This window comes from Macaca mulatta, chromosome 4, assembly GCF_049350105.2.
Source record: "Macaca mulatta isolate MMU2019108-1 chromosome 4, T2T-MMU8v2.0, whole genome shotgun sequence".
Taxonomy (NCBI): Eukaryota; Metazoa; Chordata; class Mammalia; order Primates; family Cercopithecidae; genus Macaca; species Macaca mulatta.
In genome coordinates, this window is record NC_133409.1 from 115,485,104 (window position 1) to 115,512,810 (window position 27,707).

The following is a 27,707-nucleotide window of genomic DNA, read 5'->3' on the forward strand; positions in this document are numbered from 1 at the left end:
CAGGTCTGACCTGCATTACTGTCTTGCTGTGTTCTACAAAGTTTTCATAGAGCATGGCTAGACTACAGGGGCATAATTTCACTTGAAAAATATTCTAAGCCTCATAAAAACAAATAAGCTTAAGGAAAATTTTGCTTAGGTGAGTCCTGTTGTATGTGTTGATTTCATAGAAGCAGTGACTTTGATGTCCTTTTACCTAATGAGATCAATACACTCCAGTACTTATTAAAAACATAATTCACTACTTCTGTTTTCTTAGGTAAAGTATATCAACCAGTTCAGAACGAAACCAAAAGAAAAATCAAGTGTAAATTTTACATGAAAGTCCTGGTAAATTTATACATGATCAGCAGAATTTGTCCCTCGAACAAATTTTGAGGTCTCAGCTACTCCACAATGATGACACCAATCTTCATCTCCTTCTTTAAGGAAAAGGCAATAGTCTACTCTACCTTGCAGACATTTTTACGTACTTAATTTTATTATCAAGTTAGATCAACACTGGGCCTCAAGCTTCTGGGGCATTATAAAATGGGCATGGACATCTAAATAAAGTAAGATTCAGGTAAAATTTAAATAAAATAGATTCAACAGAGTAGTAGCAAAAAAAGTCATTTTATCTTAAATATTTTTTCTTGATCAATTAGACATTCTCCTTAATCAAGTACTAATATTCTGAATCTGTATACCTGCATTCCCTTCTATAAACATCTTGAGATCACTAGGCTAGGGATGAGAATGATGACTGCAGCTAACACCGACATGGCCTACACCTCATCACAGCCCTGTGGGGTAGGCGTTATTATCATCTCCATTTTCTAAAGGAGGCAAGTGAGGTGCAGAGTGGCTGAGGAATTCACACAAGATCACACAGCTAATAAGCAGTAAAGCTGGGGTTTAAATTCAGGCAATCTGGGCCAGGTGCTGTGTGACTCACGCCTGCGAACCCAGCATTTTGGTAGTCTAAGGAGGGTGGATCACCTTAGGTCAGGAGTTTGAGACCAGCCTGACCAGTGTGGTGAAATCCATCTCTACTAAAAACACAAAAATTCGCCGAGCATGGTGGTGCATGTCTGTAATCCCACTTAGGAGGCTGAGGCAGGAGAATCACTTGAACCCGGGAGGTGGAGGTTGTAGTGAGTCGAGATTGCACCACTGCATTCCAGCCTGGGCAACAAGAGCAAAACTCTGTCTCAATAATAAATAAATAAATAAATAAATAAATAAATAAATAAAATCCAGGCAATCTGGCTCCAAAGTCTGTGGTGCAACCTGTATGCTAAATTCCAAGTTGCTTGCACCTTAAGATGTAAGTAGACATGCTGCTTGCCCTGCCCTCCTGTACTTTTGTAGGCTCCCAGCTCATGGAGGATATGTGACCCAGCCCCTTTGCCATCAAGTGTGAGCTGGTGCAAAGAAACACATCTTGATGGGGGCAGGGGTGGGTAGGCAGATGTTCTCTGTGCTGTTTAGAATGCAAGGAATCCTGACTCCAGACACAGCTTCAAAGCCAGCTTGGAGCAAGCATTTCAAGGGAAAGTAAAACCTGCACAAAAATGTTGCAAGGAGGCAATCAAGAGGATAGTTGCCCAGAGAGGGTAAAAAGGACAGGCACAGGCAGAGAGGATAAACTGAGAGCAAGACAGGCAGGATAGAGGGGTACGTTACAGGGAATTTAAAACATAAAGTTTCTGCTCAGGATCAAAATTAGGATCGAGCAACAGAGTGCAAGAGTGAGGCATCATCTTGGTCCAACCACGCAAACTTCTGTTTGGGGCAATAACTAGTTGATTCACCAGTAAATGTTTTTTTTTTCAGAGAACTAGAGGAACTTCTTTTAAAAAGACCAGGGTAGCTTCACGCTAACCTTGAGATTATCCAGACATGCATTTAATGTGACTAAAAAATGAAAATTGAAGGTTACGTAAAAACAATTATTGTTTTCCTTATTTTTGGGGAGGGTCTGTTAGGCACATTAAGAAATCCTACAAGTAAACTACACCTTAAAGGGAATTTTTATAATGCCAGTTCTTTTGCAATGTTTCTTGTTAACATCCATGAACATGCTCTGCTACCTGAAATATTCCACTTTTCATGAAGATACTTCTCTGGATTTCCACCCAGTTCCTGTCCTTTCCTCTCCACCACATTCTCCATTGTTTGCCTCTCCTTCCTCACAACTCATGCCCTAATTTCCTACATTTTCCTGAGATTTTTGTTTCCAGTGCCCTGCTCACTACTCAACTGAACTTCTCTCCACTGGCACCAATTTCAGCCACTTCTCTTATCCAGCATCACTCCACTTACACTGTTCCAAATTTTAATTCTGCTGAACCCTTCATGAATCTAGAACCACTCTTCTGTTGACTTCTTGGTCCTGTAGTGGCCAGGTTCTCCCAGCCTTTTTCCGCCTCATGATGGATTAAACCCCCTCTTAACTTCCAGGAAGGTCCCCCACACCTGACGCCATTCTCTTCTCCCTCATTGTGATCTGAAATATTCTCACCTGTAGCTTAGGGGAAATATTCAACATTCATTGAATTCTAAAATCTGTGTGAATCCATAAAGGATGTAAGACTAAAAAATATGTCAACCCAACATTTTGCTTGCAGGGCTTCAAGAAGATAAAGTAAATAAATAAATAATGGCATATAAAAGATCCAAAAAAGGAAAATCAGGAAGTTGAGAAATAAAAGAACCCATAAATTTCAGATACCTATTGTCACAGAACATTGTTAAGGTTAAGAATAGCTTTTAAGTATAAGAAGTCCATTACTTCTACATTTTATTAAATGAACACTTTATAAACTAAGATTTAGCAGCTTAAAGGATAATTTAAAAAATCAAATCAACTAATCAAAATTTCAAACAGAACTTTAGCGTGGTACTTGCAAAAAGATAGTGTTGCTATATGCTTATAGGAAACTACACATAGAGTTAAAGAGAAAAAGAATTCATCAATCAGAATCCTATGTCTTTAATAATAATAATAGCAATATTAACATGTTTCTATAATGTTTGATAATTTTCAAAGCATGTTTAAATGTGACACTCATGTTTGAAACTTACCATAATTGTGAGATATTGGTAGAGTAGTAGCTACTACCTATTTAATCATTGAGGAAAATCAACAAGTAATGATTTGTTTAAAATTAAATGTTCTGCTTTCATTAAAGTCATTATGTCTAGGAATGAAGTGCATAAAACTTCACATATTTTATGTTTCATTTAAATAGACTTAATGACAGTCAATACCTTCTTGGTCAAACACTCATAAACAAAAAACAAGAGTTTTTTTTAACACTGGGTAAATAAAAAATGATTTTAAATTCCTAGATTTTTCTCACTATTGTTTTCTACTTCAAACTTTAGTGAAATAGAAAAATTACTGGTCTTAGCTTTCAGAATGTGCATCTGTATGTATACACATATATGTATATACACAGGCATACATGTACAAGTACATTTATATGTCCGAAACGGCTGAGTACTCCTTAACTATTGAGGTGAGAAGAAATGTTGGTGCTCAGGTGGACCTAAATGTAAATATGTAAGAATGCTCATTTTTAAAATTCATTTGCTTCCCATTCAAGTAGCTTATAAAGTAGAATAAATCACTAAGCATTTACGGATATAATCCACATGCATATAATCATTTGTAAATGTGGATAATGTCAATAATACCTGCTCTAGCTACTTCTTTTGATACATAGGGTGTTTATGAAAGAGCAGTAGCAATAATGACAAACTATGCCTAAAAGTGTCTATAAGTTCTATTACATTCTTTAGTTTCTGACATTATGTTACTCTTGATAGAAGGTAAAATAAAAGTAATATAAAATTATCTGGACTATACACATTTATAAATGGAGTAGATTAAATAAAATAGTGATTGAACTTTACAGTTTAACTAATTTCCTTCATTACTATCATGGAAAATACATGTTTAATTTATTCTTTAATCTACTTTCTTATAAAATGCAAGCTTTGATAGGGTACAATTTTAATTTGAAGCATTATTATTTTTAAAAAGCCTCATTTAAATATTTTTTCAGTTCAGCTAGTATCTAACAAGTCTGTCATAATTATCTTACAAACCAAATCAAGAAATGTGGGTGGGAAGGTGGTAGGGTTCAAATACATTTGTACATGATTTGATTGCCAGACTGCAAGGACATCAATGGTGGGAAAGATGGTAGCTTAGGCTGGTGTTACACAGGGTTGTCAGGCCATGTTCTGTTCAGGATTGATTAACGATTTGAATGAAGACAGAAGGTAGGCTTATCAGATTTTAAAGCAGCATAAAGCTGAGAGATATTTCACTGGAAAACAGGATTCAAATCATTTTTTCAAAGCAAAAAGCCCCCAAAGAACAGAATGCTACTAGGGATTAAAATCAAGAAAGATGAAATTTAACAAGGATCAGTTCCTATTCTGTGATTCAAAAAGGCAACTGTACAACAATAGGCTGGGTAAATACCTGACTTAACAGCTTTCATTACAATGAAAAGGTAGAAGCATTTAATTGACCACATGTCAGTACAAGTCAAAAGTACAATACTAGACAAAGAAGCATTGGCTCAACCTTAGGCCATAACAGAAGCACATTGTCTGCGGTATGGGGTGTACTTGCCTCATTTTACTGTGCCCTAAGTAAAACCACATGTATCCAGTCCTGTTCTTGACACCTCTGGAAAGCCAAAGAGTGTTTTCTGGCAAAGATTATTGGCATGTTGGAGAGTCCAGAATCCATATGATAAGAGAACAAGTTAAGAGAATTGGGATTTTATTAACTTGATAAAAGGTAAATCTTGGTACAATACACCACTGACCCTCAAATATGTGAAGGACTATAATGTAGTTGGGGAAAGAGACTTATTTTACAGAAGGCAGAACTGGGAATAATAAATGAGAATGTCTAAGAAACATATTTGGGGTTAATAATAAAAGAGAATGTGGGACTAGAGTCAGAAGCTCAAGTTTAGGCAAATCATCTAAACTCTCTAAGTCATGGAATGTTCATCAACAAGGGAACAGAAGTTGACAGAACCTGTGCTATTTAGTACAAAGACTGCCATAAATAAGCATATGAGAAAGGACACACAAGATTTTTTGAGACTTTAAAATGATTTGAAAATGATAATAACAACAGTAAACTACAAGAATCGGGCCCACTGTTCATATGAAGCTGACCAGTTGTCATAACACTGCAGGGCTTCCTTTTACTGGGGAATAATGAAATTGAACTGGACTAGAAACAGGAGGTTATTGCTCTACTACCAATTCCAACAACAATTTATTTGCTACTATTTTGTCTCAGTTAAAGGCAATAAATGGCAATGAAAGGAGAGTTATGAAAAGCCAGTAAAGTCAATAATTTAATTTGGATAAAGAATGTAGTTAACATTCACAACCTTTATGGAATTAATAAAGAGCCTGGACCTCCACAAAGATACTCATCAACTTAATTCAAAAACTAAAAATATGACCTAAGTGCTGTAGATCAAATTAGGGCTAATTCATTTTATTCAAACAATACCTCTACACTTGTGCTGCCAATCTTGAGAAACATAGAATTTTCTGAATTGCAAAACCTCTGTCAAAATCTCAAATCTCAAATTTCAGCCTTTGGATAGTTGATACTCTCCATATGTCCATCTGCTTGCTATGTTTCCGTTTCATTTTCATTAGTGTTCTGAAATAAGTAGCCCCTGAGTTAGTAATGCCTACCAGTTGTTCCAAGTTTACTTACCCTCTGACCCTCTTTTCCAGGTGGACCTTGGGGGCCTTGTATCCCCAGGGAACCCTATCAGGAAAAAGAGACACATGTTAATAGACTGTTTCAAGTACACCTGCCCCACAAAGAATGTTGTGAAAATTAATAATTATTGTGTTTATTAAAACAAACTTTTAAAGTAATTTGAGCTCTTTCAAGGTTGAACTATATAATGTATTAATGACGAATTGCCCTTCTTTGACTGGTTTATCTTTGTAGCTAACTCCAGAAAGGAAAAAAGGCAGTCCCGCACCAGGTGTGAGACCAAATGTTCACTGCCAGTGAAGAATCCCATATGATTGGAACCATGTTACAACAAACCACCGTAAATAAGTGGTAACAATATTTCCAAGCAGAAAAAAATACCTCTTTATACATTTAAACTCTATAAATAAAACTACATTTTTGGTTGAGAGTAGCTTTGTAAGTATATTCTAAGGAAATGCATGATTATGGTGTTGGCTTCAAACATGTGTCTACTCATAACATTGAACTTTTAATATTAAAAATATTATTTACTGCTTTCTCATAATAATATAAAGTGGTAGGGAAAATAAACATTCTTTTTTTTCAGATCATAACAAAGTCTTAGGAAATCCCAGGTATTAATCTGGAAGTCAAGTCTTCTGATTCTTATTTTAGACAGAAATTCTTACTCCACATGAAATTAAAAATGATGATATTGCCATTTAAAAAGAATTTCAGCAGTTATGACTACTTCTTTCCTGTTGCTTCTTTCTTCCCTAATCAACCATTAAATGTGATAGATTTTAGTCTTATTTTCTTCTCAGTCCACATTCTCTCACATTGATCTCATACATCTGTGGGTGTTGGATTTTCTAGACCAGCAATGCCCAGATCTACAACTCCAGTTTATCTCTGAGCTGCATTCAGACCACTACCTGCCTGATGGAACTGCTGCTACCTCACAGGCATCCACAGTTTACCTCATCAAATGCTGAACTCAGGATCCTCCCTCCAAAACTGGATCCTCTTCCACCATGCCCCAAATCAATAAAATCCATACCACACTCTCTTCATGCTCATGCCAGAAATCTAGAACTCATTCTCCACACTCAACTCTCTCAAACTTCTCTCTCACATACAGTTACCAAATCTTGTTGACTTTATCTCCAAGACAGGTTTGGATTCATCCATTTGTCTCCACTCCTACTGCTCCCGTGTTCTTGCTTATCTGTAAGAGTTTCCTAGTTGATTCCACACACTGCTCCCTCCATTCACATCACAGCCAAACTGATCCTAAGAAAATCAGGCTTGATCTTCCCTGATTTGCCACTTGGAGACAATGCCTTATTTCAGTCTCACAGTGCCTTGCACTTGCACTTTTTCTTTAAAATACTTACCACTAATTCATTTAAGTGATTATTCATGTAATGATTTGTTTCTTTCACCAGGCTCTAATCTATAATAGAATCTATATCTTATTCATCATGGTATGTGCCTGTTAATGGCCAAATGACAATTCACATTGGGGAACTCATCCACTCTAATGAAAGTTTTTGGGTAAAGGCAGTAATTTTCAAAAAGTTTTCCAAATATTTATGATTAACCCATCATCTATTAAATGCCTTAAATGGTTTGAAATAAATGAAAAATCGGATAATACAAATGCAAATAAATGTAAATTTATTCCCCCTTATTCCAGAAGAAATTCTTGTGTTATCTAATTTTAAAATAATTAAGATTCATTTTTATAATATGACCTTTTTCTAAAAAGTGATGGCTATGTTGAAACTAAAATGCCAGATGTACTCATCATGATCCATAGTTACTTATTATGTATATATTCATTTTTAATTTTTTTCATACAAACTAAATTTTCATGAATGTCATACATGCTTAATTTCACCATCTAATTTTATTTTGGATAAAAAAGTGATATATGTATTTTAATTTTTCAATCAGATGGCTTTCATTTGATTAATATTCTCAGAGTTCAGTATAAATTATTGTAACTGTATTTTTTAAAGTGTTAGTACAAAAAATTCTGCATATGTCGTCAGTTCTCACAGTTCCTCCAAATCTTTCTTACTCCTTCTCCACAATAGTTGAATGAAATGTATGTATTTATCACTCTCATTTCTTTTATCTACTTTGGGAGCAATTTAATGTTACAGGGGCATATGGAGCCTATGTTTTATTGATTTAGGAAAGAAAAAAAAAAACAAGGGAAAAGAAGTAATCAGTTCCCTTTGTAGTTAAAAACCAAAAAAAACAACAAAACCTGCCAAATGATATATAATCAAGTAATGTTGGATAATTAGGCCAAGTTTAAAATGGCAAATTCCTAGTGTTTATAAAATCACTAGGAAAATCAAATTTTGAAATTCAAATATACCAAGTATTACTTATAACATAATTACAGAGCGTTGTGTCTTTTTTTATAAGACTGACATGATCTTGGCTCTAGATTACACCCTTCTCTCCCACCCTTAGGACAACTATTATCATTTCATGAATAGTCAAACTAATATATAACATTTTTTATATTCATCCAAATGTTGACAGCTCATTCAGTGTTTATTTAAACATGAATTACTAAAACATACACACATCAGGGAGTACACTTAATTCTGAGACACATATAATCAAAAATCTACTCCCTTTACTATTTAAAGAAGTTATGTAGCAAAGTCTACCTAATGCAAAACTGTAACATTTGATTTGGAATGTATTTAACAAACTCAAAAAATATTTATGATAATCTTTTGTATGTGAGACTCAAGTAGTCAGATATGGCACCAACTCACATACATAAACCACTTAAGGGCCTACTAGATGTTATCATGACTCTGATCTCCTCCTCCTCACTTTTGTTAAGTCTAGGATCCAGCTAGGGGTTTGATAAAAATTGAGGAAATTCTTTTTTAATCCTTGATGAATCATTAACTATTTGAATGATCCAAGACCAATTTGTAATTCTAGCCATGTTCTCCTAATCTTCAGAATAGTTTTGAGCACAGTATTCAACATTAGTTGAAATTGACAAAGCAAAAATAATTTTAATATTGTCATTAGTAAAACACAGATCAATCAACGGTAGAAAAATAATTTCTATTCGCAAACTAACAAATTAAAATTCTGGCAGGATTATTTATAATGATCCAGGACACTGTTCCTCCCATTTAGTAAAGTCAAACAGTGGATTTATCTATCACTTAGTATGAAAATTACAGACATACTTAACCTCCAGTTTACCTAAATTGAACTTGGATAGAGCTCAGCATTTGTCTCAGAATCCCTCCCACAATTCTTCCTTATTCTGGCTTTGTAAAGGTCATTATGTGTGTGCTTCATTTATCCTTTTAGTTGACCATGAGCTCTAGAGCATTGGTCCCCAATCTTTTCAGCACCAAGGACAAGTTTTGTGGAAGACAATTTTTCCATGAACCCTGATGGTGGCATAGTTTCAGGATGAGTCAAGCACATTACATTTTTTTGTGTGTACTTTATTTCTATTATTACTATTACACTGTAATATATAATGAAATAATTATACACTCACCATAATGTAGAATCCGTGAGAGCCCTGAGATTGTTTTCCTGCAACTAGACGGTCCCTTCTATGGGTGATGGGAGACAGTGACAGATCATCAGGCATTAGATTCTCATAAGGAGCACGCAACCTAGATCCCTCACGTGCACAGTTCACAATAGGGTTCATGCTCCTGTGAGAATCTAATGCAGCCACTGATCTGACAGGAGGTGGAGCTCAGGCAGTAACGTGAGCAATGGGGAGTGGCTGTAGATACAGATGAAGCTTGCTAGCCTGTCCACCACTCACCTCCTGCTATGTAGTCCAGTTCCTAACAGGCCACGAACTGGTACTAGTCCTTGTCCTGGGGGTTGGAGACCCCTGCTCTAGAGGGTAGAGGCTCATTTCTTTCTATCTTCTGCAACACTTCCAGAAGGAACTCAATAAACATTTGGCATATTGTAAAGAAGAAAACACCAAGTTAGAACAATACTGAGTGTTGGTGTTGGAGAACTGACTTCTGCTCTTTATATAATCATTTTTATTTTCAAAACTTGAACTTAAATACCACATTGGAGAACTTTCAATCTTGTCTGTATTCCTCAGTCTGAAGTGATCATTCTATTCTCTGATGTCTATGAGTAACACTGCCTTATAGTTCATTTACAAACTAATCATTTACCACTGTAACAGCATCTCTGTTGTGGAACTTATTCCAATTTTTGATCAAAACCTGATGTTTACAGATTTATATAATTTGTCCAGTTAAAGAATCATATTCTTAATTATTATCTTTGTACACACAGCACATTTGCATAACCTGTGGATTTTTTTCTTCTTCGATTTAATTCACTGAAGAAAAATGCCTATCAATGTTTTCCACTTTTTAATCTACTTAGTTGGCTACAAAAATAACTGTAAATTGAGTTATTTCTAAAACTTTGCACACATACAGATTTATCACTTTTCTGAAAGAGACATTTGAGATTGGCTTTAGCATTTTCACGATGTAAACATCTGCATAGGTCTACATAGGTATTCATTTTCCTTTTAACACAATTCTGGGCATTAAAAATATTGACAAAGAATGGAATTCATAAGGCTGTTACCTCTTTTGGCTAAGATAAAAATAAGCAAAAAATAGTCCAAGCCAGCTAACCATTTTAAGTTCCAGTGGATAGCTATTCCAATGTGTTACATCTCACACAGCTCTCCGGACAATCTGCTGATTATTTAAGACAAGCTAGAGTTTATCATCATGGAAGCCCATGTAAATATTTAACTGAGAAATTACTTAGAATTAACTGGTTCCGAACGGAAGTTTGAAGTGTTTAACAAATATAGCAGATGTTTCGTAGAGTTAATAGGGTAGATTAATTACGTATGAACACATTTTCATTTGTGAAAAGAGGCAAGATACATTTATAGCTTCTCAATCAAGAAAAGGAGCTGAAGTGAAAAAGGAAAGTTTCATTTTAAAGTATTACGTGCACTCCCTTGCCAGGAATGTTGCAGTGCATATGATACCTAATACCCACTTCAACAAAAATGTTATGCAAGTGTATTTTAAGTGTTATGATTATTACTTTAGAATATGCTTCATAAACTTGAAACATAAGATTAAGCAGAATCTGCATAAATTCTAAACGACTACTAGAGGATTTTCTGTGTTTCAAATAGAATGTATGAAATTAAAATGGAAAACAGAATATATCTGTTTTTACAGAAAATTTTGTGCCTTTAACATGGGAATAACAGGAATAAAGTTTTAAGTTGGAGACATTGGAATGAAATTTTGTTTTACATGCGTACTTTTTTCTCTTGAAAATGAATTGTTCTAGGACACGAAATGAGTTTTATAAAAGAAAAAATGCAAATAAGTAAAAATATAATATATAGTCCAGTCTCAAGAAGTAATTTTTCTTTTTTTTTAATTTTAACTTTCCTCATGTCTCTATTAGTGCCATAATTTTTTTAACCTCTAGAGCAGCCAGAAAGGAAGTGACTTTTATATTAGTTCTGAGAAGTGGAATTTAAGAATGTTTGTGTTAATAAATTAAAGGGTGACCAGCTTTATGTTATTTCATCCAATTATGATAAGAAAAAAATTTTCCTGAGGGTGCATAAGTGTTTAGAAAAGGAATTCTATGTTTATATAAAAGCCTATCTTTTTATCAAAATCAGTAGTCAGTGTGTGCTAGGAAATAGATATCTGTGAAACAAGGAACACTAGTGTCTCTTCCACACACTAATAAAGGCCTTGACAAACCTCCCCAGAAGCACTGATAAGAGAGAATAGGAAGAGCTGTGCTAGAAAGAAAATCTCGTGAAATATTAGGGTGGACAAGAATGATTCAATCATTACCAATTGTAGTAAACCAGTTCTCTAATTGGGTGGACAATTTTATCCTGCCTTCAAAAATACAAAAATTAAGGGTTACACATAGTGCTTTTAAAACTTAACAATTTCATATGGAGCCCTGGAATCATTCAGACATGGGACACAATGAAATATGATCATTCCATGTGGTTGCAGGAATATATTTTAATTATAATCTCTTCCCATGTTTTTTGAACTCAGAAAACTTATCTTTTTATTATATAGATCCTGAAATAACTCGTTCTCTGTCACTATTGATTAAGCCAATAAAGCTAAAAACATTTTGAATTGAATAATAGAACATAGAGTCTGTGAATCTGGAATGATGTTGTGATATCTGTACTTCTCATAAACGTTCCTCTAAAAATAATTTTTGCTCCTATTATGAGACTTTCCATTTTTTAAGTTGTGTATGTCCTCACTTGCCATGCTGCATATTATCCAGCAGTGTGCCTTGCAGTTAGTAGGTGTCGAATGGATGACTGACTGCTAAGATTCTGATTCTTTGCACTTCTCTTGGTACTTCTGCAGCAGTTAGAATATTAACTGCTATAGCTATGGAAAATCTAATTTAGATAATTATCTTCTTCATCTACAAATCCCACTTGATACCAAATAATCCAAGTTATTTTTACTTCTTATGTGGCAGTATTGCAAAATAGATGCTATGCTTACATTTGGAGGAGTTTGCCCTTCATTAAAAGAAGACATATAACCTGCGTTCCTTAATGTATCTCACATTGATTAGGATTAAATTCTTACTTTCTGAAAAAACAACATGAACAGAAGAGATTAATGTATCTATACAAACCATTAATTAATAAAAAATAGAACCAATCAAGTTATTTAAAATACTTAAATTGTTTTTAATAACGTAGTTTTAGGTTTGGTAATTATTCTGGGTTTACTTGCACTTATTTATCATAAGCACATTCATATTTTGGTAATTTCGTATTTTAAATTATTCTTAACTATGAAAAACGTTGTACAGATTTGTTATATTTTGGCATTAACCTAATAGATAAAATGGTTTGATTTCAGTTAACTCTAGGCTCTGTTGACAAGTAAAAAATTGGTAGGTCATGGTCTGTCAAATCCATTTGTATCATCTGTCTTAATGATTTATGCGAGTGGGCATATGATTGACTCCATTTTAATGATTTGTCTGATGATGGTAATAGTCTGAATTTTTGAATTGGCTTTGCGAAAGGTCAGTGACCACGTGGAAACATGGTTCTACTGCAGACAGAAGGAATAACCTATACATATGTGGTTTTAAAATGTCTTCCAATGTTTTTGGAAGAATGGGCAACATGATATACATGTAATTTCAGATTTAATGTCATGTAACTTTTGCATTTGGGTTATGAAACATAAATGACTAGACCATGGGAAACCTAATCTAGTAATTTTAGGCTTAAAAAATAAATCAGTACAGAGATACTCACATACTACATGAAAGACATAGGTATTTAATGCTGATAACTGTGAAAATGGTTTATACACTATCACTCAAGTTGCAATTGAGTGAGGTGTTGAAAATCAAACATTTAGGAGGAGAAAAATGCTCCATCCTGTAATAAATTTTTCTAAGTTTTAAAAATATGGATGGAAGTATTGTCTCTTTTTAACTTCTTTCTACTGGTCTTCCTCCTTTCTGCCAGAAGCATCCATTTTCTTGGGAGGATTAAGATTGCAATAGTATAAGGATTGTTGAGTTCACACAAGACAATGGTATGAAAAGTAGGCTCTATTGGGAGAAGAGTGTCTAAATATCAAGTGCTTCATCACTACACATCAGGAGATGCTCTCATAGATCCTAGGGCTCAATCATGAATCACAAGGCACAGGGGAAAGAGAAGAGGTAAGTGTAGTTCTACTTAACCAAAAAGGAAACGTAGAAAATGTCCCTCCCTTCTGCTTTATTGAATGAAGTTTCAGGAGAAGAATGGTAAATAAGGCAGACACCACTATTCTTGTTTTCTCCCTTCTTGGAAACCCAAGAGGAAAAAGAATCCATAGGCCTTAGACTTCTCAGCAGCAACATGTGGTAGAAGACACTCGAGAAAAATCTTTATAATTCTTAGGGAACTAATTTTCCAGCAAGAATTCTATGCTCAGATAAACTATCAATCAAGTGTGAAAGTGAAAAAACAAAACAAAACAAAACATTTTTAGATGTGTAAAATCCCAGAAGATGTACCTTTCTTTCAAATTGTTTCCATAATTTGTTTAAAGATATGTTCACATAAATGAAGGAGTAAAACCAAGAAAGGAGATGACAAGGAAAAGAAGCGGCAGTGGAATCAACTCAGAAAAAAAAAAAAAAATAAAGGTAGTCACAGAATGGGAATTCTGCAGATGGCTTAGAAAGCTGCCTACAACAGATGGAATAGAAGGTCTGAAAGGTACTCTCAGAAAACAGAAACTCAATGAGAAAATTTGAAAAATAGGGAAGGCAATAACAGGGAAAATAGAAAGAATTAGAAATGCCAGAAAAAAAAAGAAAAAAAAAACCCAAAAGAAATGACAAACTATTCAAGAAAGAAAAGGTACACCAGTTGACTCTGCATATGACAATATTTACAGTCATTAAAATGTGAACTTTTCTTTTTTTTTTGATACGGAGTTTTGCTCTGTCTCCCAGGCTGGTGTGTAGCTGTGTGATCTTGGCTCAATGCAACCTCCGCCTCCCAAGTTCAGGTGATTCTCCTGCCTCAGCCTCTTGCATAGCTGGGATTATAGGCACCCATGACCACGACTGGCTGATTTTTGTATTTTTAGTAGAGATGAGGTTTCACCATATTGGCCAAGTTGGTCTTGAGCTCCTGACCTCAGGTGATCCGCCAGCCTCAGTCTCCCAAAGTGCTGGGATTACAGGCATGAGCCACCAGGCCAGGCCAAAAAATGTGGACATTTTATATTTGTTTAAATAAAAATAGTTTTACAATTTTATTAACCATTCACCTATAGCTGGACATCTAGGTTGTCTCTATTCTTTTTACTATTACAAGCAATATGGAAATGAACAACCTGGTACATGAGTAATTTTATAAATGAATGAGACTAGAGTGAAACTTTGATAGACAGTATCAAATTGCCCTCCATAAAGATTATATCCATACCTATGTGCCTTAAATATATAGGTGTGTTTCTCAACATTTGCTAACACAGTGTACTATCAAACTTTTTGACCACTTCCAATCTTATAAGCGAAAACTAGTATCACAGAGGTGTTTTAGTTTACATTTTTAAAACTATGAGTGAATTTAGGTCTATTTTATATGTTTAGGTCTATTTCATATGTTTAAAAGCCATATTATTTTTTCTTCTTGGGATTTAAAAAAATTGATTTGGAGGAGTTTCTCTCTATATTTGGATATGTAGTCCTTTGTTATGATGCGAGTTGTAAATATTTTTTTCCCAGCTGGCCATTTGATTTAGTTTAGTGGGGTATTTTTACCCCATATAGGAGTTGTTTGTTCATGCAGTAAAATATACTATTGTTTTTCTATTTATACCTCTGGTTTAAAAGATATTTTAAAAGTTATGCTTAATTATTTTCAAAATTCTTATATTTTCTTTAGGACTTTTGTGGTTTAGTTTTCACTTTTAAAATCTTGATCCATATGATATTTTTTTTTGTCACAGTAGTCATGTACAAACCCAAATTTGTGTTTTCCCAAATGCTATGTAGTTGTCCCCAAATGCATTTATTGAAATGTTATTTTTTATTATAAGCCTTTAACAGTACTGTTTGATTATTTAATCCTGTAAATTTACTTGAAAAGTACTATGATTTTATTTAAAACATTAAACAAGGTAAGGCAAATAAGCTAATACTCAAAGTTTACTTATTACATGTAGATTCAAATTTAGCACTTGAAATAGTAAGGAATTGCCTAATTTTCATAACTGGCAACTTATTCTAAAGTACAAAGAAGAGAAGTTGTCGTTACTGTTAACAGAAGCTTTTCTCAAATTGCAGTGGTTTGTCAATAATTTGGATGACAAAAAATTGTTATTCATATCATGTGAAATATATATTTTTGTTTTTTTTGAGAGGAGTTTTGCTCTTGTCACCCAGTCTGTAGTACAATGGTGCAATCCCATCTCACTGCAACCTCCGCCTCCTGGGTTCAAGTGATTCTCCTGCCTCAGCCTCCCGAGTAACTGGGATTACAGGTGCCCACCATTACACCCAGCTAATTTTTGTATTTTTAGTAGAGAGGGGGTTTTGCCAGGTTAGCCAAGCTGGTCTTGAAATCCTGATCTCAGGCAATCCACCTGCCTTGGCCTTCCAAAGCGCTGGGATTACAGGCACGAGCACTGCACCTGGTCGAAATATCTTTTTATCATTATTTTGTCATCGTTAGACTCAATTTGTACTTATTGGTGACAGAACCAAGCAGAATGACTTTACAAATTGAACAAGTCTTGTTAATTCTGCAGAACATTTGAAAAAATGCTTATTTGAAAAAATATTAAGATGGATCCTTAAATATTTACAGTTAATTCTTCATTCATAAAATCTGTGAGATCTCCCTCCCTATGAATTAAGAATTAACGATATGGTTAATTTTGGTAATATGTGCACTAAATAAAGTGAAACGTAGTTGCATGGTTTATTTATTGACGATTTGTGGATGTTAAATGGAAAAATAAATGCTGGCAATTTTTATACTGACAAAAAAGACTGAGTCTTAAAAATGTTAGAAATAGGATATTTAAATACATCTGAGGGTTAACTTCATTTCTATGGGAATTATGTTGCAGGTCAATGAACAAATAATTCCATATACAAATATTTCTTTTAAATACAACCTTTTGGAAACAGGGTTAATTGGTCAAACTACCTAATTTTATGGACTAATAAGTTAAGGTTGTGTCAGTGTAACTTCAATTCAGTACTAACAACATTAATAAGATTAGTTATGACGTGTTACATACATGCTCAGGTTGTTCCAGTGTCACTTTCTAGTCTATTGGGTTGGTAATATGGGTAGTATGTGATTTCCAAATAATCAGATTGTGAATCTATCAGTTAGAAGAAAACCCTAATTTTCAATTTACCAGTCACTAGAAAGTTGGCATGAAAGTAAATTACAACTGGTGTTTTAATATTTCAATGAAATGGAGCAATCAGAATGTTATTTTCAAGCTTCTAAAAACGGTCCTTGAGTAAATCAAGATAATTTGAGATTCAATGTATTCTCAAATATAGAGTGCATATTATAGAACCATAACAAGCAAACAATAGTAAGTAAAAGGATAATGCACATCAAACAAAAAGACTCCCATGTTTGCACAGAAGCAAAATGTGGAAGCCCTAGTGCAACATTTCAATATCATTTCAATACGTTCTTTGATGACCTCCACACATTCACGATAGTAAATTAGGAAGGGGAGAGAGAATTGATATGTATTGCATACCTGCTAGTGTGTCAGGAATTCCACTAGTTACTTTAATATGTGATCTTATTTAATTTTAACAACTCTAAGAAATGGAAGTGTTCCCTTTTATAGATGAGAAGATGAATTCCCTAAAGATAAGATGGTAAATAAATGGTGGAGCTGAGCTCTTAAAGCAAGTATGTCTGAACCCCAAACTCTATCTACTTCTAATATATTTTACTTGCACTTCCAAATAAATCTTTAGAACATAAGATATATTTGAATGTGCTTTATCTTAATCCATCAATGGGGACACAGGTCAATATTATCAGAGTGAAGACACAGTGACCTTTGACAGTTTTGATACCCGAAGGTGTTAAACTTTCCAGAATACATTATATTAGGAAACTAAGAAGTGGCTGTGAAATAGGATAGCATTCTACAAGAAATGGAATGAAAAATCAACAGTATGGACTGAAGAGAAGTAAGATAGCAAAACACCAGAAAAAAGGTACTCTGGGACTAGAGCTGACTGTAAGCTGAATGAGTCAGCGGTATAGTTAGCCAGGGTGTGGTAAACAAAAGAGCAACATTTGCTAAGATTTGTTCATAAACAAATGCAATGCAAAACAGTTGGTTGTTGGCAACAATGCTCTGAGTCTTTTGCATTTCTATTCGTCTTGTGAGTAAGGCACTAACTGCTCTAGGTTCTGAACTATCTTTATACCTGTAGGGTGGAAACTCGCCAAAAGGAAATCTGGAGGATTCAAACTTAATTCTGGCTCTGCCAGTTGGATATTCTTATTGTCTTGACATGGTCCTAAATAAAAAAAGTTAAAGACTACTTGGTTTAGTACACTGTTAGCTCAGTATCCTTATGGTTGCCCGCTTGGGCCAAAGTAGGAGACACACTGAGTCTGTTGTAGTTTTATAAAAAAAATGTCCTTGTCCTTGCTGATGTACCTGGATTAATGCCTCAAGTCAAACAGAAAGGCCAATTCAGAAATGTAGGGAGCAAATCATCTGGCTTTCTAAGACAGACTTGGATGATTTATGGGATCTATTCAGCTGTTTGAGTTTGGGATCCTGGGGGACAGGGTTGAGATCAATAGTGCAGGTTGGCCTCATCTACTTGCCTGGCGTTCTATTAACAGTAGCCTTTAATTAAATGCTGCATGAGACAAATTGAATAGTTTTGGTCACAGTCTCTATTGATAATATTAATCAGAGCTGTTAATGGAGTGATATACTCACAAAAAATTTGCCAGACACCAAGACAGTATAGAAATGAAGAACGGATATTGTTGAGAGACAATGGGTCTTTCCGAGTCTTTTGTGCTTCTGCATGTCTTATGAGGTACTAATCACCCTTTTGTTCTGGTCTATCTTTTAAAGGATTTTTATGCTGCAAAGCAAGGGTAGATTTGCTTACTGTTTAGAATGTTAAAGATAATATCTCCCTTTTGGCAAAGGGCAAGTTTGCCTGCAGTCCATTTTTTAAAAATTTGGCTTCCCTACTCCGCTGTGATGCAAACCCACTGAATATGTAGCATCTACCTGGGTTGTTTCTGGTACTTGGGGACAAGGGCAACCAAAACAAACATAAGGCTCATGCTGTTTGCTGCCATGAGTAATAATGCCTTTTTCTCTGACTCAGAAGTTTCATGTCTTCTGCCAGGATTGATGAAACTGTGGCAGGCTAAGTTGTTATTATTCAAGTTGGGTAAAATCTCATATATTTTACAGTTCTTGACATTGGTAAGTCTAATCCTTTCTCTACATTGGGCATGTGTCTGACTTAACTATTCCTTATATTTATTCTCTATCCTTTTAAAATAATGTGATAAAATAGAGGGGATTTAAGGAAAAGAACAATATTATTAAGGAGATAGATATTAGATGGTATACAACTAAAGGAAATAGAATTCCTTAGGAAAGGTAAAAGAGAAAATAACAGAATTTTAGAGTTGAAAAAGACCTTAACAACATTCTGTCTGACCCTTACATATTACTAAGTGATATGCCCAAGGTAAAATAAGTAAATAAATCAAAATAGTTGCATATTTAAGGATAGAATCTGGTTTCCTGGCCTTACATTCAGTGTTTCTCTATTTTGCAAAAGATGACTTTAGTAATGGATTAAGCTATATAAAGCTTTTGTTCATGTCTGCAGAATAATGAACAGATAATAGGAGTCTTTAATTAAGGAGATAATTCCTGTTTCCCATAAAAAGCATGACTTTCAAATTGATCAAAAATAATCAGGGGTAGTAAGTGACACCAAGACTGTTATTGCTGAAAATTTTTAATATGGGAGAAGGTGACCACCTGTCCTAAATTAATTAGGTTTGGTAGCTAGAAAGAGGGAATCGCCTCCTCACTATGATATCCAAGTACGTTATGTTACAGTTTTCTGTAGGTATTTTCACTGTAGGATTGGATGATATTTTACTTTAATAATATGTTTGTCAGTGAAAAATATTTGTTTCCTCTACCTATGAAGAAGATATATTTATTGAGTACCTATACTACATCAAGTACTTTTAGTCTCTGGGGAGACAGTTGTAAATAAGATAGACATGGTTCCTATCCTCATGAAGGTTATACTGGTTGTAAAGGGAACACTTAGAATTCAGTTTATAGTTAATAGTTTTCTTAAGATGAAGGAATTCTACCCATAAAAACCCCGCAATTTTATAAAAGTGCTCTTTAAACATTTGTCAGCAATTATTTCATAACGTACTTTAGGTTCATTGTTATTGATATTTTTGCCATTCACATTTAGCATATTAACTAACAATAACAACAATAGCTAAGAGTTAAATAGTATTTACTAGAAGCCAGGCATTGTTCTAAAATCTTTACATATATTAACTCACTTAATCATCACTACAACAGTATACAATAGAAAATATTAGTATCCCATTTTATAGATGACACAGAAAGGTCAAGAAACATGGTCAGGTTCAAACTCAGGTAGCCTGGTTCCTTGATCTGTGTAATTCCCGAGCTAAGCTGCATGGGTTTTTGGTTTGTTAAAAGCAGTTAATTGGAATTAATATAATTCTAATCCTTTTTAGAGACCAATCATTGTTTAGTTCCATTTAATATACCAATATAAGGCATTACCAAAAGATTTTTAAATGCTTAGAATATAATTGAATTAAACTAATTTTAATGTAGATTTATGGCTGAAATAAATACATGCTTTGCTGCATATAATTTTTCAAAAGGCTTACCCATTTTATAATTTTCTAATGGCAGTTAAAATACATTTTAATTTATTTTTCCAGATTGCTGAGTATTTCAACACGAAATAAAATAATTCTTTTGTAGAAGTCACAAATTTTCAATGCATAGCACTTTTAGGAAAGAAAGTTTTACTGATTGAGGTTTAAAATGCATAATTTGGACTTTTGATGAAAACAATTTAAAATGCCTTTTGAAACAGAAGCAAACTATAAACAGAAGGGCAGAAGGAGCTATTCTCAAATTATTCATCCAATGAAAGAGATATAAATCACCTCCATGTCGAACGAACCAACTGTAAGTTCTTCCAAAACATAAATCTTCCCTGAGGCTAAAACATAAATATTTCCACGGTTTTAAGCATCAACTCGCCAGTATTTCTTCACAGAGTAGATAAAAGTAGCTTTGTAATATAGAAAAATAACTTATCTTTTAATCAACTAATTCCCTTACATGTCTTTTGCCCACAAATTTAAAAAAAAAAGGACTGATTTTTAAAAATATTTCAACTGCCTTCTTTCCACTGGCAGATTAGTACCTCAGAAATCCCAATACTGAGTTGGATCACTAGTTTCAGAAAACTAACAATGAATTAAATATAAATTATGCAACTTTAGAAAACTAATAGTGTTGATTCAAATTTAGGCAACTCATAAAGTGTCTAAATAACTCATATTTTGATATGTGAGGAATTTAAAATAATCTTAAATTGAATAGCCTGTTAATTACTATGCTATAATACATACATTTATATGTACATATAAATATTTATAATACATATAGGCTATAGAACATATATTTATTCTAGTCAGAATGGAAAGAGGAATTACGCTCTGTGGGCATATAACAAGAACCTTCCTATTTTATTCACCTAAAAAGAGATTGTTATAGTTGCTTAGGAATTGTAATAAGAAAGCATTATTTAGTAGTTGAGCCTGTGATTCAAATGTATTTAAAGTTAATAACTTTAAATTACAACACAAGAATTGTGGTAAAAAATAATTTTCTCTGAAATAATTAGATGTCTGTGTATGATACGAACGTAACTACAGTGGTATAAATACTTGTAAACTTTTTATACACAATTCACAAATGATCATTTTTAAAAAGATCAACTTAAACCAATTGGTTGCTTTTTCTTAAACCACATAGGTTTTCTGAATGCAACGACAGTGACTATTGTTTGTTTCTGTGTCTGCAGTGCTTAACACAGTATCTGGCACACAGTAAGCATTCAATTAAGTGAGTGGGTAAAAGAGGAAGGGAGGAAAGGGACCATGTAACTTACTGAGCAATTATTTTTGTTTCCTGTACACACCAACTTAGAAAAAGAATTATTTCAACGATTCCCCCATGTGAATACTATATGATCTCTTGTGCATCAGGGCCATCTGCTAATTGAATGTCATTTGATTTATAAATGACCAGCTGAGATTTTCTCTCCGTTGCTTATGGTATTTAAGGTAGTTTTTTTAGAGTAAAAGCTATGCACCCTCTCTGTGCCTAATTTCTCACTTAAGCTGGATTTATCTGGGCCCCAAGGAGCTGGTATTTAAGTATCATTTAGTAAGCATGTCTAAGGCACTTCTGCTGTTGACAGACTTAACCTTTGGCTTCTGCATAAACATTTGGTGCCATCTGGATGAGTATTTAATAACTCCCCAAAGAGATAGGGCCAGAGCAACACAGCCATTTTCCTAGGAACTAAAATTAGTGGATATATTACATGAAATAGCACTGTTCTACCTTCCTTCACCTGTCTATCCTCTGACATGACATGCAAAGGCCGGAAGAGAAAAGGAGACGGAGATGTTAGCCAACTGTCTCATTTCACTCATAGTCCCTGTCTTGCTTCTGAAGACTTAGTAATGTATTTCAGTAAAACTTTACTGTAAAAAAGGCATTATATTATTTAATTGAGGAGAATCTGGCAATAGTATGTAATAGGAAGGCTATAGAACATATACAATTTTATGAAGTTATATATAAAGATACACTACACTTATATAAAATTAAGGTTTTAACAACAGATGCCATATAACCAAAGAATTTGTGCTTAGTGTGATTGAGTATTTGAATGTAATGATTTACAACTAATATTTCAACATGAGAGGAAAAGCTAATATAAAATGCCATTATTCAAATAACATGATTAAACCATGAAATATGTACCTTTAATAGAGGATTTTTATGTCAACATCTTCATGATTTCAGAATCATTTATCAGATTTTCATTATGATCTTGGATATATTATATTTGATCAAATAAATTTGTATACTTATGATAAATACATTTTTCTTATTCAGCATTGGTTTTAGCTCACATGTGTCTGCCTTGTAAATCATAAATATCAACAAAAGAGATAATTTAAGTTTACCAGTAACTCACTGGTTAAGTGTCATCTTGACATTAAGTATTATGTTTTCTCACAATCAGAATATAGTATCTTTAAAAAATTCTGATTCTGAATAGAGTTTTGTTAATATATTTAAATAATTTAGAAAGGAATTTTCATTCTTCAAACAGATTATTCAAAAGTGCCTTTTCTAATCCATCATTACTGCAACTGAATACATGACAATGTTATTAGCAATATGGCCATTCCAGATGTGGTAGAACCCAAACACCTTTTGAAAAAATGTGATTTGGTGATATTTTTAAAATGTAGAATTTCAAAAAGTTAGTACATATATATGAAAAGCATATTTATAAGGGAATTTTTCTTTGTTGTTAATAAGCCAGTTGCTTAGAGAATTTCAGCTGAATCACTGCACTATTTGACTGTATTTAGCTTCATTTGTGCTACTGAAAGCATAAGTCTCAAATTTATAGCAAGTTATTTCACATTTTTATTGATAAGAATGCTAAATTTTACCGTATATGAGTTTAACAAGATGCTGAGAAATGAAAAAATGAATAAGGCAAGACATGGTAAAATCTACAACTATAGATTAAAGACTTATTTTAATTTAAATTTGTATCATACTCACTAGACAAATCACAGGAATTAAAACTTAATAGTCATTCACTCTTCACTGCAAGCCTGAAAATACAAGCAGCACCAGTGCACTGAATCAGAACAATCCATTTATTCTAATTGGCCAGCACTCTGCTTTAAAAAAAAAAAAAAAATAGAATATTGGGCAATTTTCTGGAAAAATTACTTTGTTGTGGAGTAACATCAGAAAGAAAGAGAAGAAAATGAGATGAAGTCAGAAATGCAATGGGAGTTGAATCCTGTAAGACTTTGTAGGCCATTGTACGGAATTTGGGTTTTATTTAATTATGTGGGGAAACACTGGAGATTCCGAAAAGAAGAATGACAAGGAACATTCTGGCTTCTTGTGTAAATCATGCAAGAAGAGCAAGGGGAGAAGGAGGGAGACCATTAATTGGCTACTGAAATAATCAAGAGATTTATAATGGTAACTAGGACCAAGTGGTAATAGCAGAGGTGTGAGAATTGGTCAGATTCTAGATATATTTTGAAGGCAAGGTCAATAGAATAAGTAAAGAAATGTGAAGGCTAACTCACTTATGTTTATAGGAACAAGATATCTAAGTAAATTATAAGTTATTCAGCATCATATAAAAAAAGGGGGGGGTTCCAGGATGGCCCAGTAGTTATATTAAATCAACATGCTCACAGATAACAACTATAAATACTGAACTACATATAGAACAACTATGTGAAGACACTGGAAGCTCAACAGAAACAGGCAGATACTGGAGGGGAGTCAACATTTAGAAAAATTAAACAGCATGGAGTCAGTTTTCTGTTTTTAAGATGTTTAGTCTGAGGACAGGCTCAAGTCTGGGTCATGGGTTGGCTAAATAGAAAGCCTATAGACTTGCTGGATTGAAAAATCTGATGACAGAGTTTAGGTCAAATGCAGTTCCTGTAAAGTAAAGTGGGGTTGGTTTGTCAAATCCTGAAATAAGGAAGGAAGTCCCAAATTCTGCATATAAGCTCTCCCCAAATCTCTGGCTGACTCCTAACCAAACATACACAGTGCAAACTGCAAGTAGTTCAGCTTAGCTTAAAATAACAAAACTGGGATTTCAGCTGTTGCCAGCTGTAGGAGAAACAGAGTTTGCTATGTGAGTCTAGCCAATTTAACTGCCTGCCTTAAAAATGTATTAAAGCTCTTCAGAAAAAATGGAATTTAGTATCCAAAATACAATAAAAAATTACTTGCCATACAAGTAAGCACCAAAACATAATCCATTCTAAGGAGAAAAGACAATCAACAAAGAACAACTTGATACTACTAAGATGATAGAATGATTGGAGAAAGATATATATATAAATATATATCTTTATATATATATATAAATATATATCTTTATATATATATATATATAAATATATATATATATATATTTTGTTTGTTTTGTTTTGAGACAGAGTCTTGCTCTTGTTGCTCAGGCTGGAGTGCAGTGGTGCGATTTTGGCTCACCGCAACTTCCACCTCCCAGTTTCAAGTGATTCTCCTGCCTCAACCTCCTAAGTAGCTAGGGTTACAGGCATGCCATGCCTGGCTAATTTTTGTATTTTTAGTTGAGACAGCATTTCTCCATGTTGGTCAGGCTGGTCTCAAACTCCCAACCTCAGGTCATCCACCCACCTCAGCCTCCTAAAGTGCTGGGATTACAGGCATGAGCCACCGTGCCCGGAAAGATTTTAAAGTAGCTATTAAAACTATTCCCAAGGTCAGGAAGGAAAACATGCTCATAATGAATGAAAAGATAGGAAATATCAGCAGAGAAATAGACACTATTTAATATAAAACACACTTCACTAGCTTAAAAATATATGTCTGTACTAAAAAATTCACATGATAGTCTTAACAGCAGAATGGAAATGAACAAAGCAAGAGTAGGCTTGACAAGGGCTTATTGGAAATGATCCATTCCCAAGAAGATGGAATTAGATGGGAAAAAAATGAACAGAGTTTTTGGACAAGTGGGACATCGTTGAAAATCTAACATATCTGCCATTGGCATTTCAGAAATGGAAGAGAGAGAGAATGTATGTTCTGACTGCTCCACTGACTAGCCATTTCTCTATCCTCTCCCTCTACTTGGGCATCTCTATTTCCTAAAGAACAACAATGTTGAAATTAGGTCAATTAATAACTATACAATGGCCTCAAAGTGTTCGAATGAAAGGAACAGTTGCACATCTCTCATTTTCAATTAAAAGCTAAAAACGATTAAACTTAGTGAGGAAAGCATACTGAAAGCTGAGATACACCAAAAGCTAGGTACCTCCAGCCAAACAGCCAAGTTGTGAATGCAAAGAAAAACTTCTTGAAGGAAATTAAATGTGCTACTATAGTGAATACACAAATGATAAGAAAGCAAAACAGCCATATTGCTGATATGAAGAAAGACTTAAAGATCTGGATAAAAGACCCAAACAGCCACAACATTCCCTTAAACCACAACATTCCCTTAAATCAAAGCCTAATCCAGAGCAAGCCCTTGCCTCTTAATTCTGTGAAGGCTGAGAGAGGTGAGGAAGCTGCAGAAGAAAAGTTTGAAGCTAGCAGAAGTTGGTTCATGATGTTTAAGGAAATAAGCCATCTCCAGTATACAAAAGTACAAAGTGAAGCATTAAGTGCTGATGTAAAAGCTGTAGCAAGTTATCCAAGATCTTCAATGAAGGTAGCCACACCACGCAATGGGTTTTCAATGTCGACAAAGCAGTTAAAGATGCCATCTGAGACTTTCATAGGTAGAGAGGAAAAGTCAATGCCTGACTTCAAAGCTTCACAGGAAAGACTAACTCTCTAGTTAGGGGATAATGCAGTTTGTGACTTTAAGTTAAAGCCAACACTCATTCTGAAAAAGAGTTATGCTACATTTACCCTCCCTGTGCTCTATAAATGGAATGACAAAGCCTGGATGACAGCATATCTGCTTATAGCATGGTTTACTGAAGAAGCCCACTGTTGATACCACTGCTTAGAAAAAAATATTTCTTTCAAAGTATTCCTGCTCTTTGACAATGCCTCTGGTAACCCAAGAGCTCTGATGGAGATGTACAAGGAGATGAATGTCGTTTTCATGCCTGCTAACACAACATCCATACTTCAGCCCATGGGTGAAGGAGTAATTTTGACTTTCAAGACTTGTTATTTAAGAAATACATTTTGTAAGGCTATAGCTGCCATAGATAGTGCTTCCTCTGATGAATCTGGGCAAAATAAATTGAAAACCGACATTCTACATGCCATTAAAGGCATTTGTGATTCGTGGAGGATGTCAAAATCTCAACATTAATAGGAATTTGGAAGAGGTCGATTCCAAACTCCCGGACGACTCTGAGGGGTTTAAGATGTAAGTGGAGGAAGTAACTACAGATGTGGTAGAAATAGCAAGAGAACAAGAATTAGAAGTGAAGCCTGAAGATGTGGCTGAATTACTGAAATCACATGGTAAGCTTGAATAAATGAAGAGGTGCTTCTTATGGATGAACAAAGAAAATGCTTTTCTGAGATGAAATCTACTCCTGGTGAAAATGTTGTGAACATTGTTGAAATGACAAGGAAGATTTGAAATATTATATATATTTAGTTGATAAAGGAACAGCAGCATTTGAGAGGACTGACTCCAATTTCAAAAGAAGTTCTATGGGTAAAACGCTACTAAACAGCATCACATGCTACAGAGAAATCTTTCATGAAAGGAAAAGCCAATTAATGTGGCAAACTTCATTTTCATCTTATTTTAGGAAATTACCACAGCCACCCCAACCTTCAGCAACTACCACCCTGATCAGATAGCAGCCATCAGTAGGGAGGCAAGACCCTCCACCAGCAAAAAGATTATAACTCGCTGAAGCCTCAGATGTTCATTAGCATATTTTAGCAATAAAGTATTTTTTAATTAAAATGTATAAAATTGTTTTTGCACAATATAAATTGCAGATTTTATAGGATATGGTATAGTATAAATATAACTTTTATATACATTAGAAAAGCAAAAAAAATGGGTGACTTGCTTTACTGCAATGGTACTGAACTGAACCTGTAATATCTCCAAAGTATGCTTATATTCTGCATTAATCAATCTCTAAGTAGTTTTTAATTTGAATTTGATACTTTGAGATAAACATAGCTATCCTGGTCCCTAATCCCAAGCACATTGTATCATCTTACACTAGGCTGCATCACACATTTACACTTCTGCCCTATCTCTGCTAGGCACTTGAATTTAACTGAATTTTGGCTTCAAGATAGAATTATTTTATTTTATTTTATCTTATTTTATTTGAGACACAGTCTTGCTCTGTCTCCTAGGCTGGAGTGCAGCAGTGCAATCTCAGCTCACTGCAACCTCCTCCCGGGTTTAAGCAATCTCCAACTTCAGCCTCCTGAGTAGCTGGGATTACAGGCATCCATCA

General features: G+C 34.3%; 1 protein-coding gene across 2 annotated transcripts in view; it reads right to left on the minus strand.

The window, feature by feature from the left end:
* COL19A1 (collagen type XIX alpha 1 chain) overlaps positions 1-27,707 on the minus strand; it is a 331,016-nt gene that overhangs the window by 143,490 nt on the left and 159,819 nt on the right. For both annotated transcript variants that reach the window (XM_015136650.3, XM_015136652.3), the window contains exon 15: positions 5,753-5,806. In XM_015136650.3, coding sequence (XP_014992136.3) covers positions 5,753-5,806 — 54 coding nt within the window. The remainder of the gene's footprint in view (positions 1-5,752; positions 5,807-27,707) is intronic.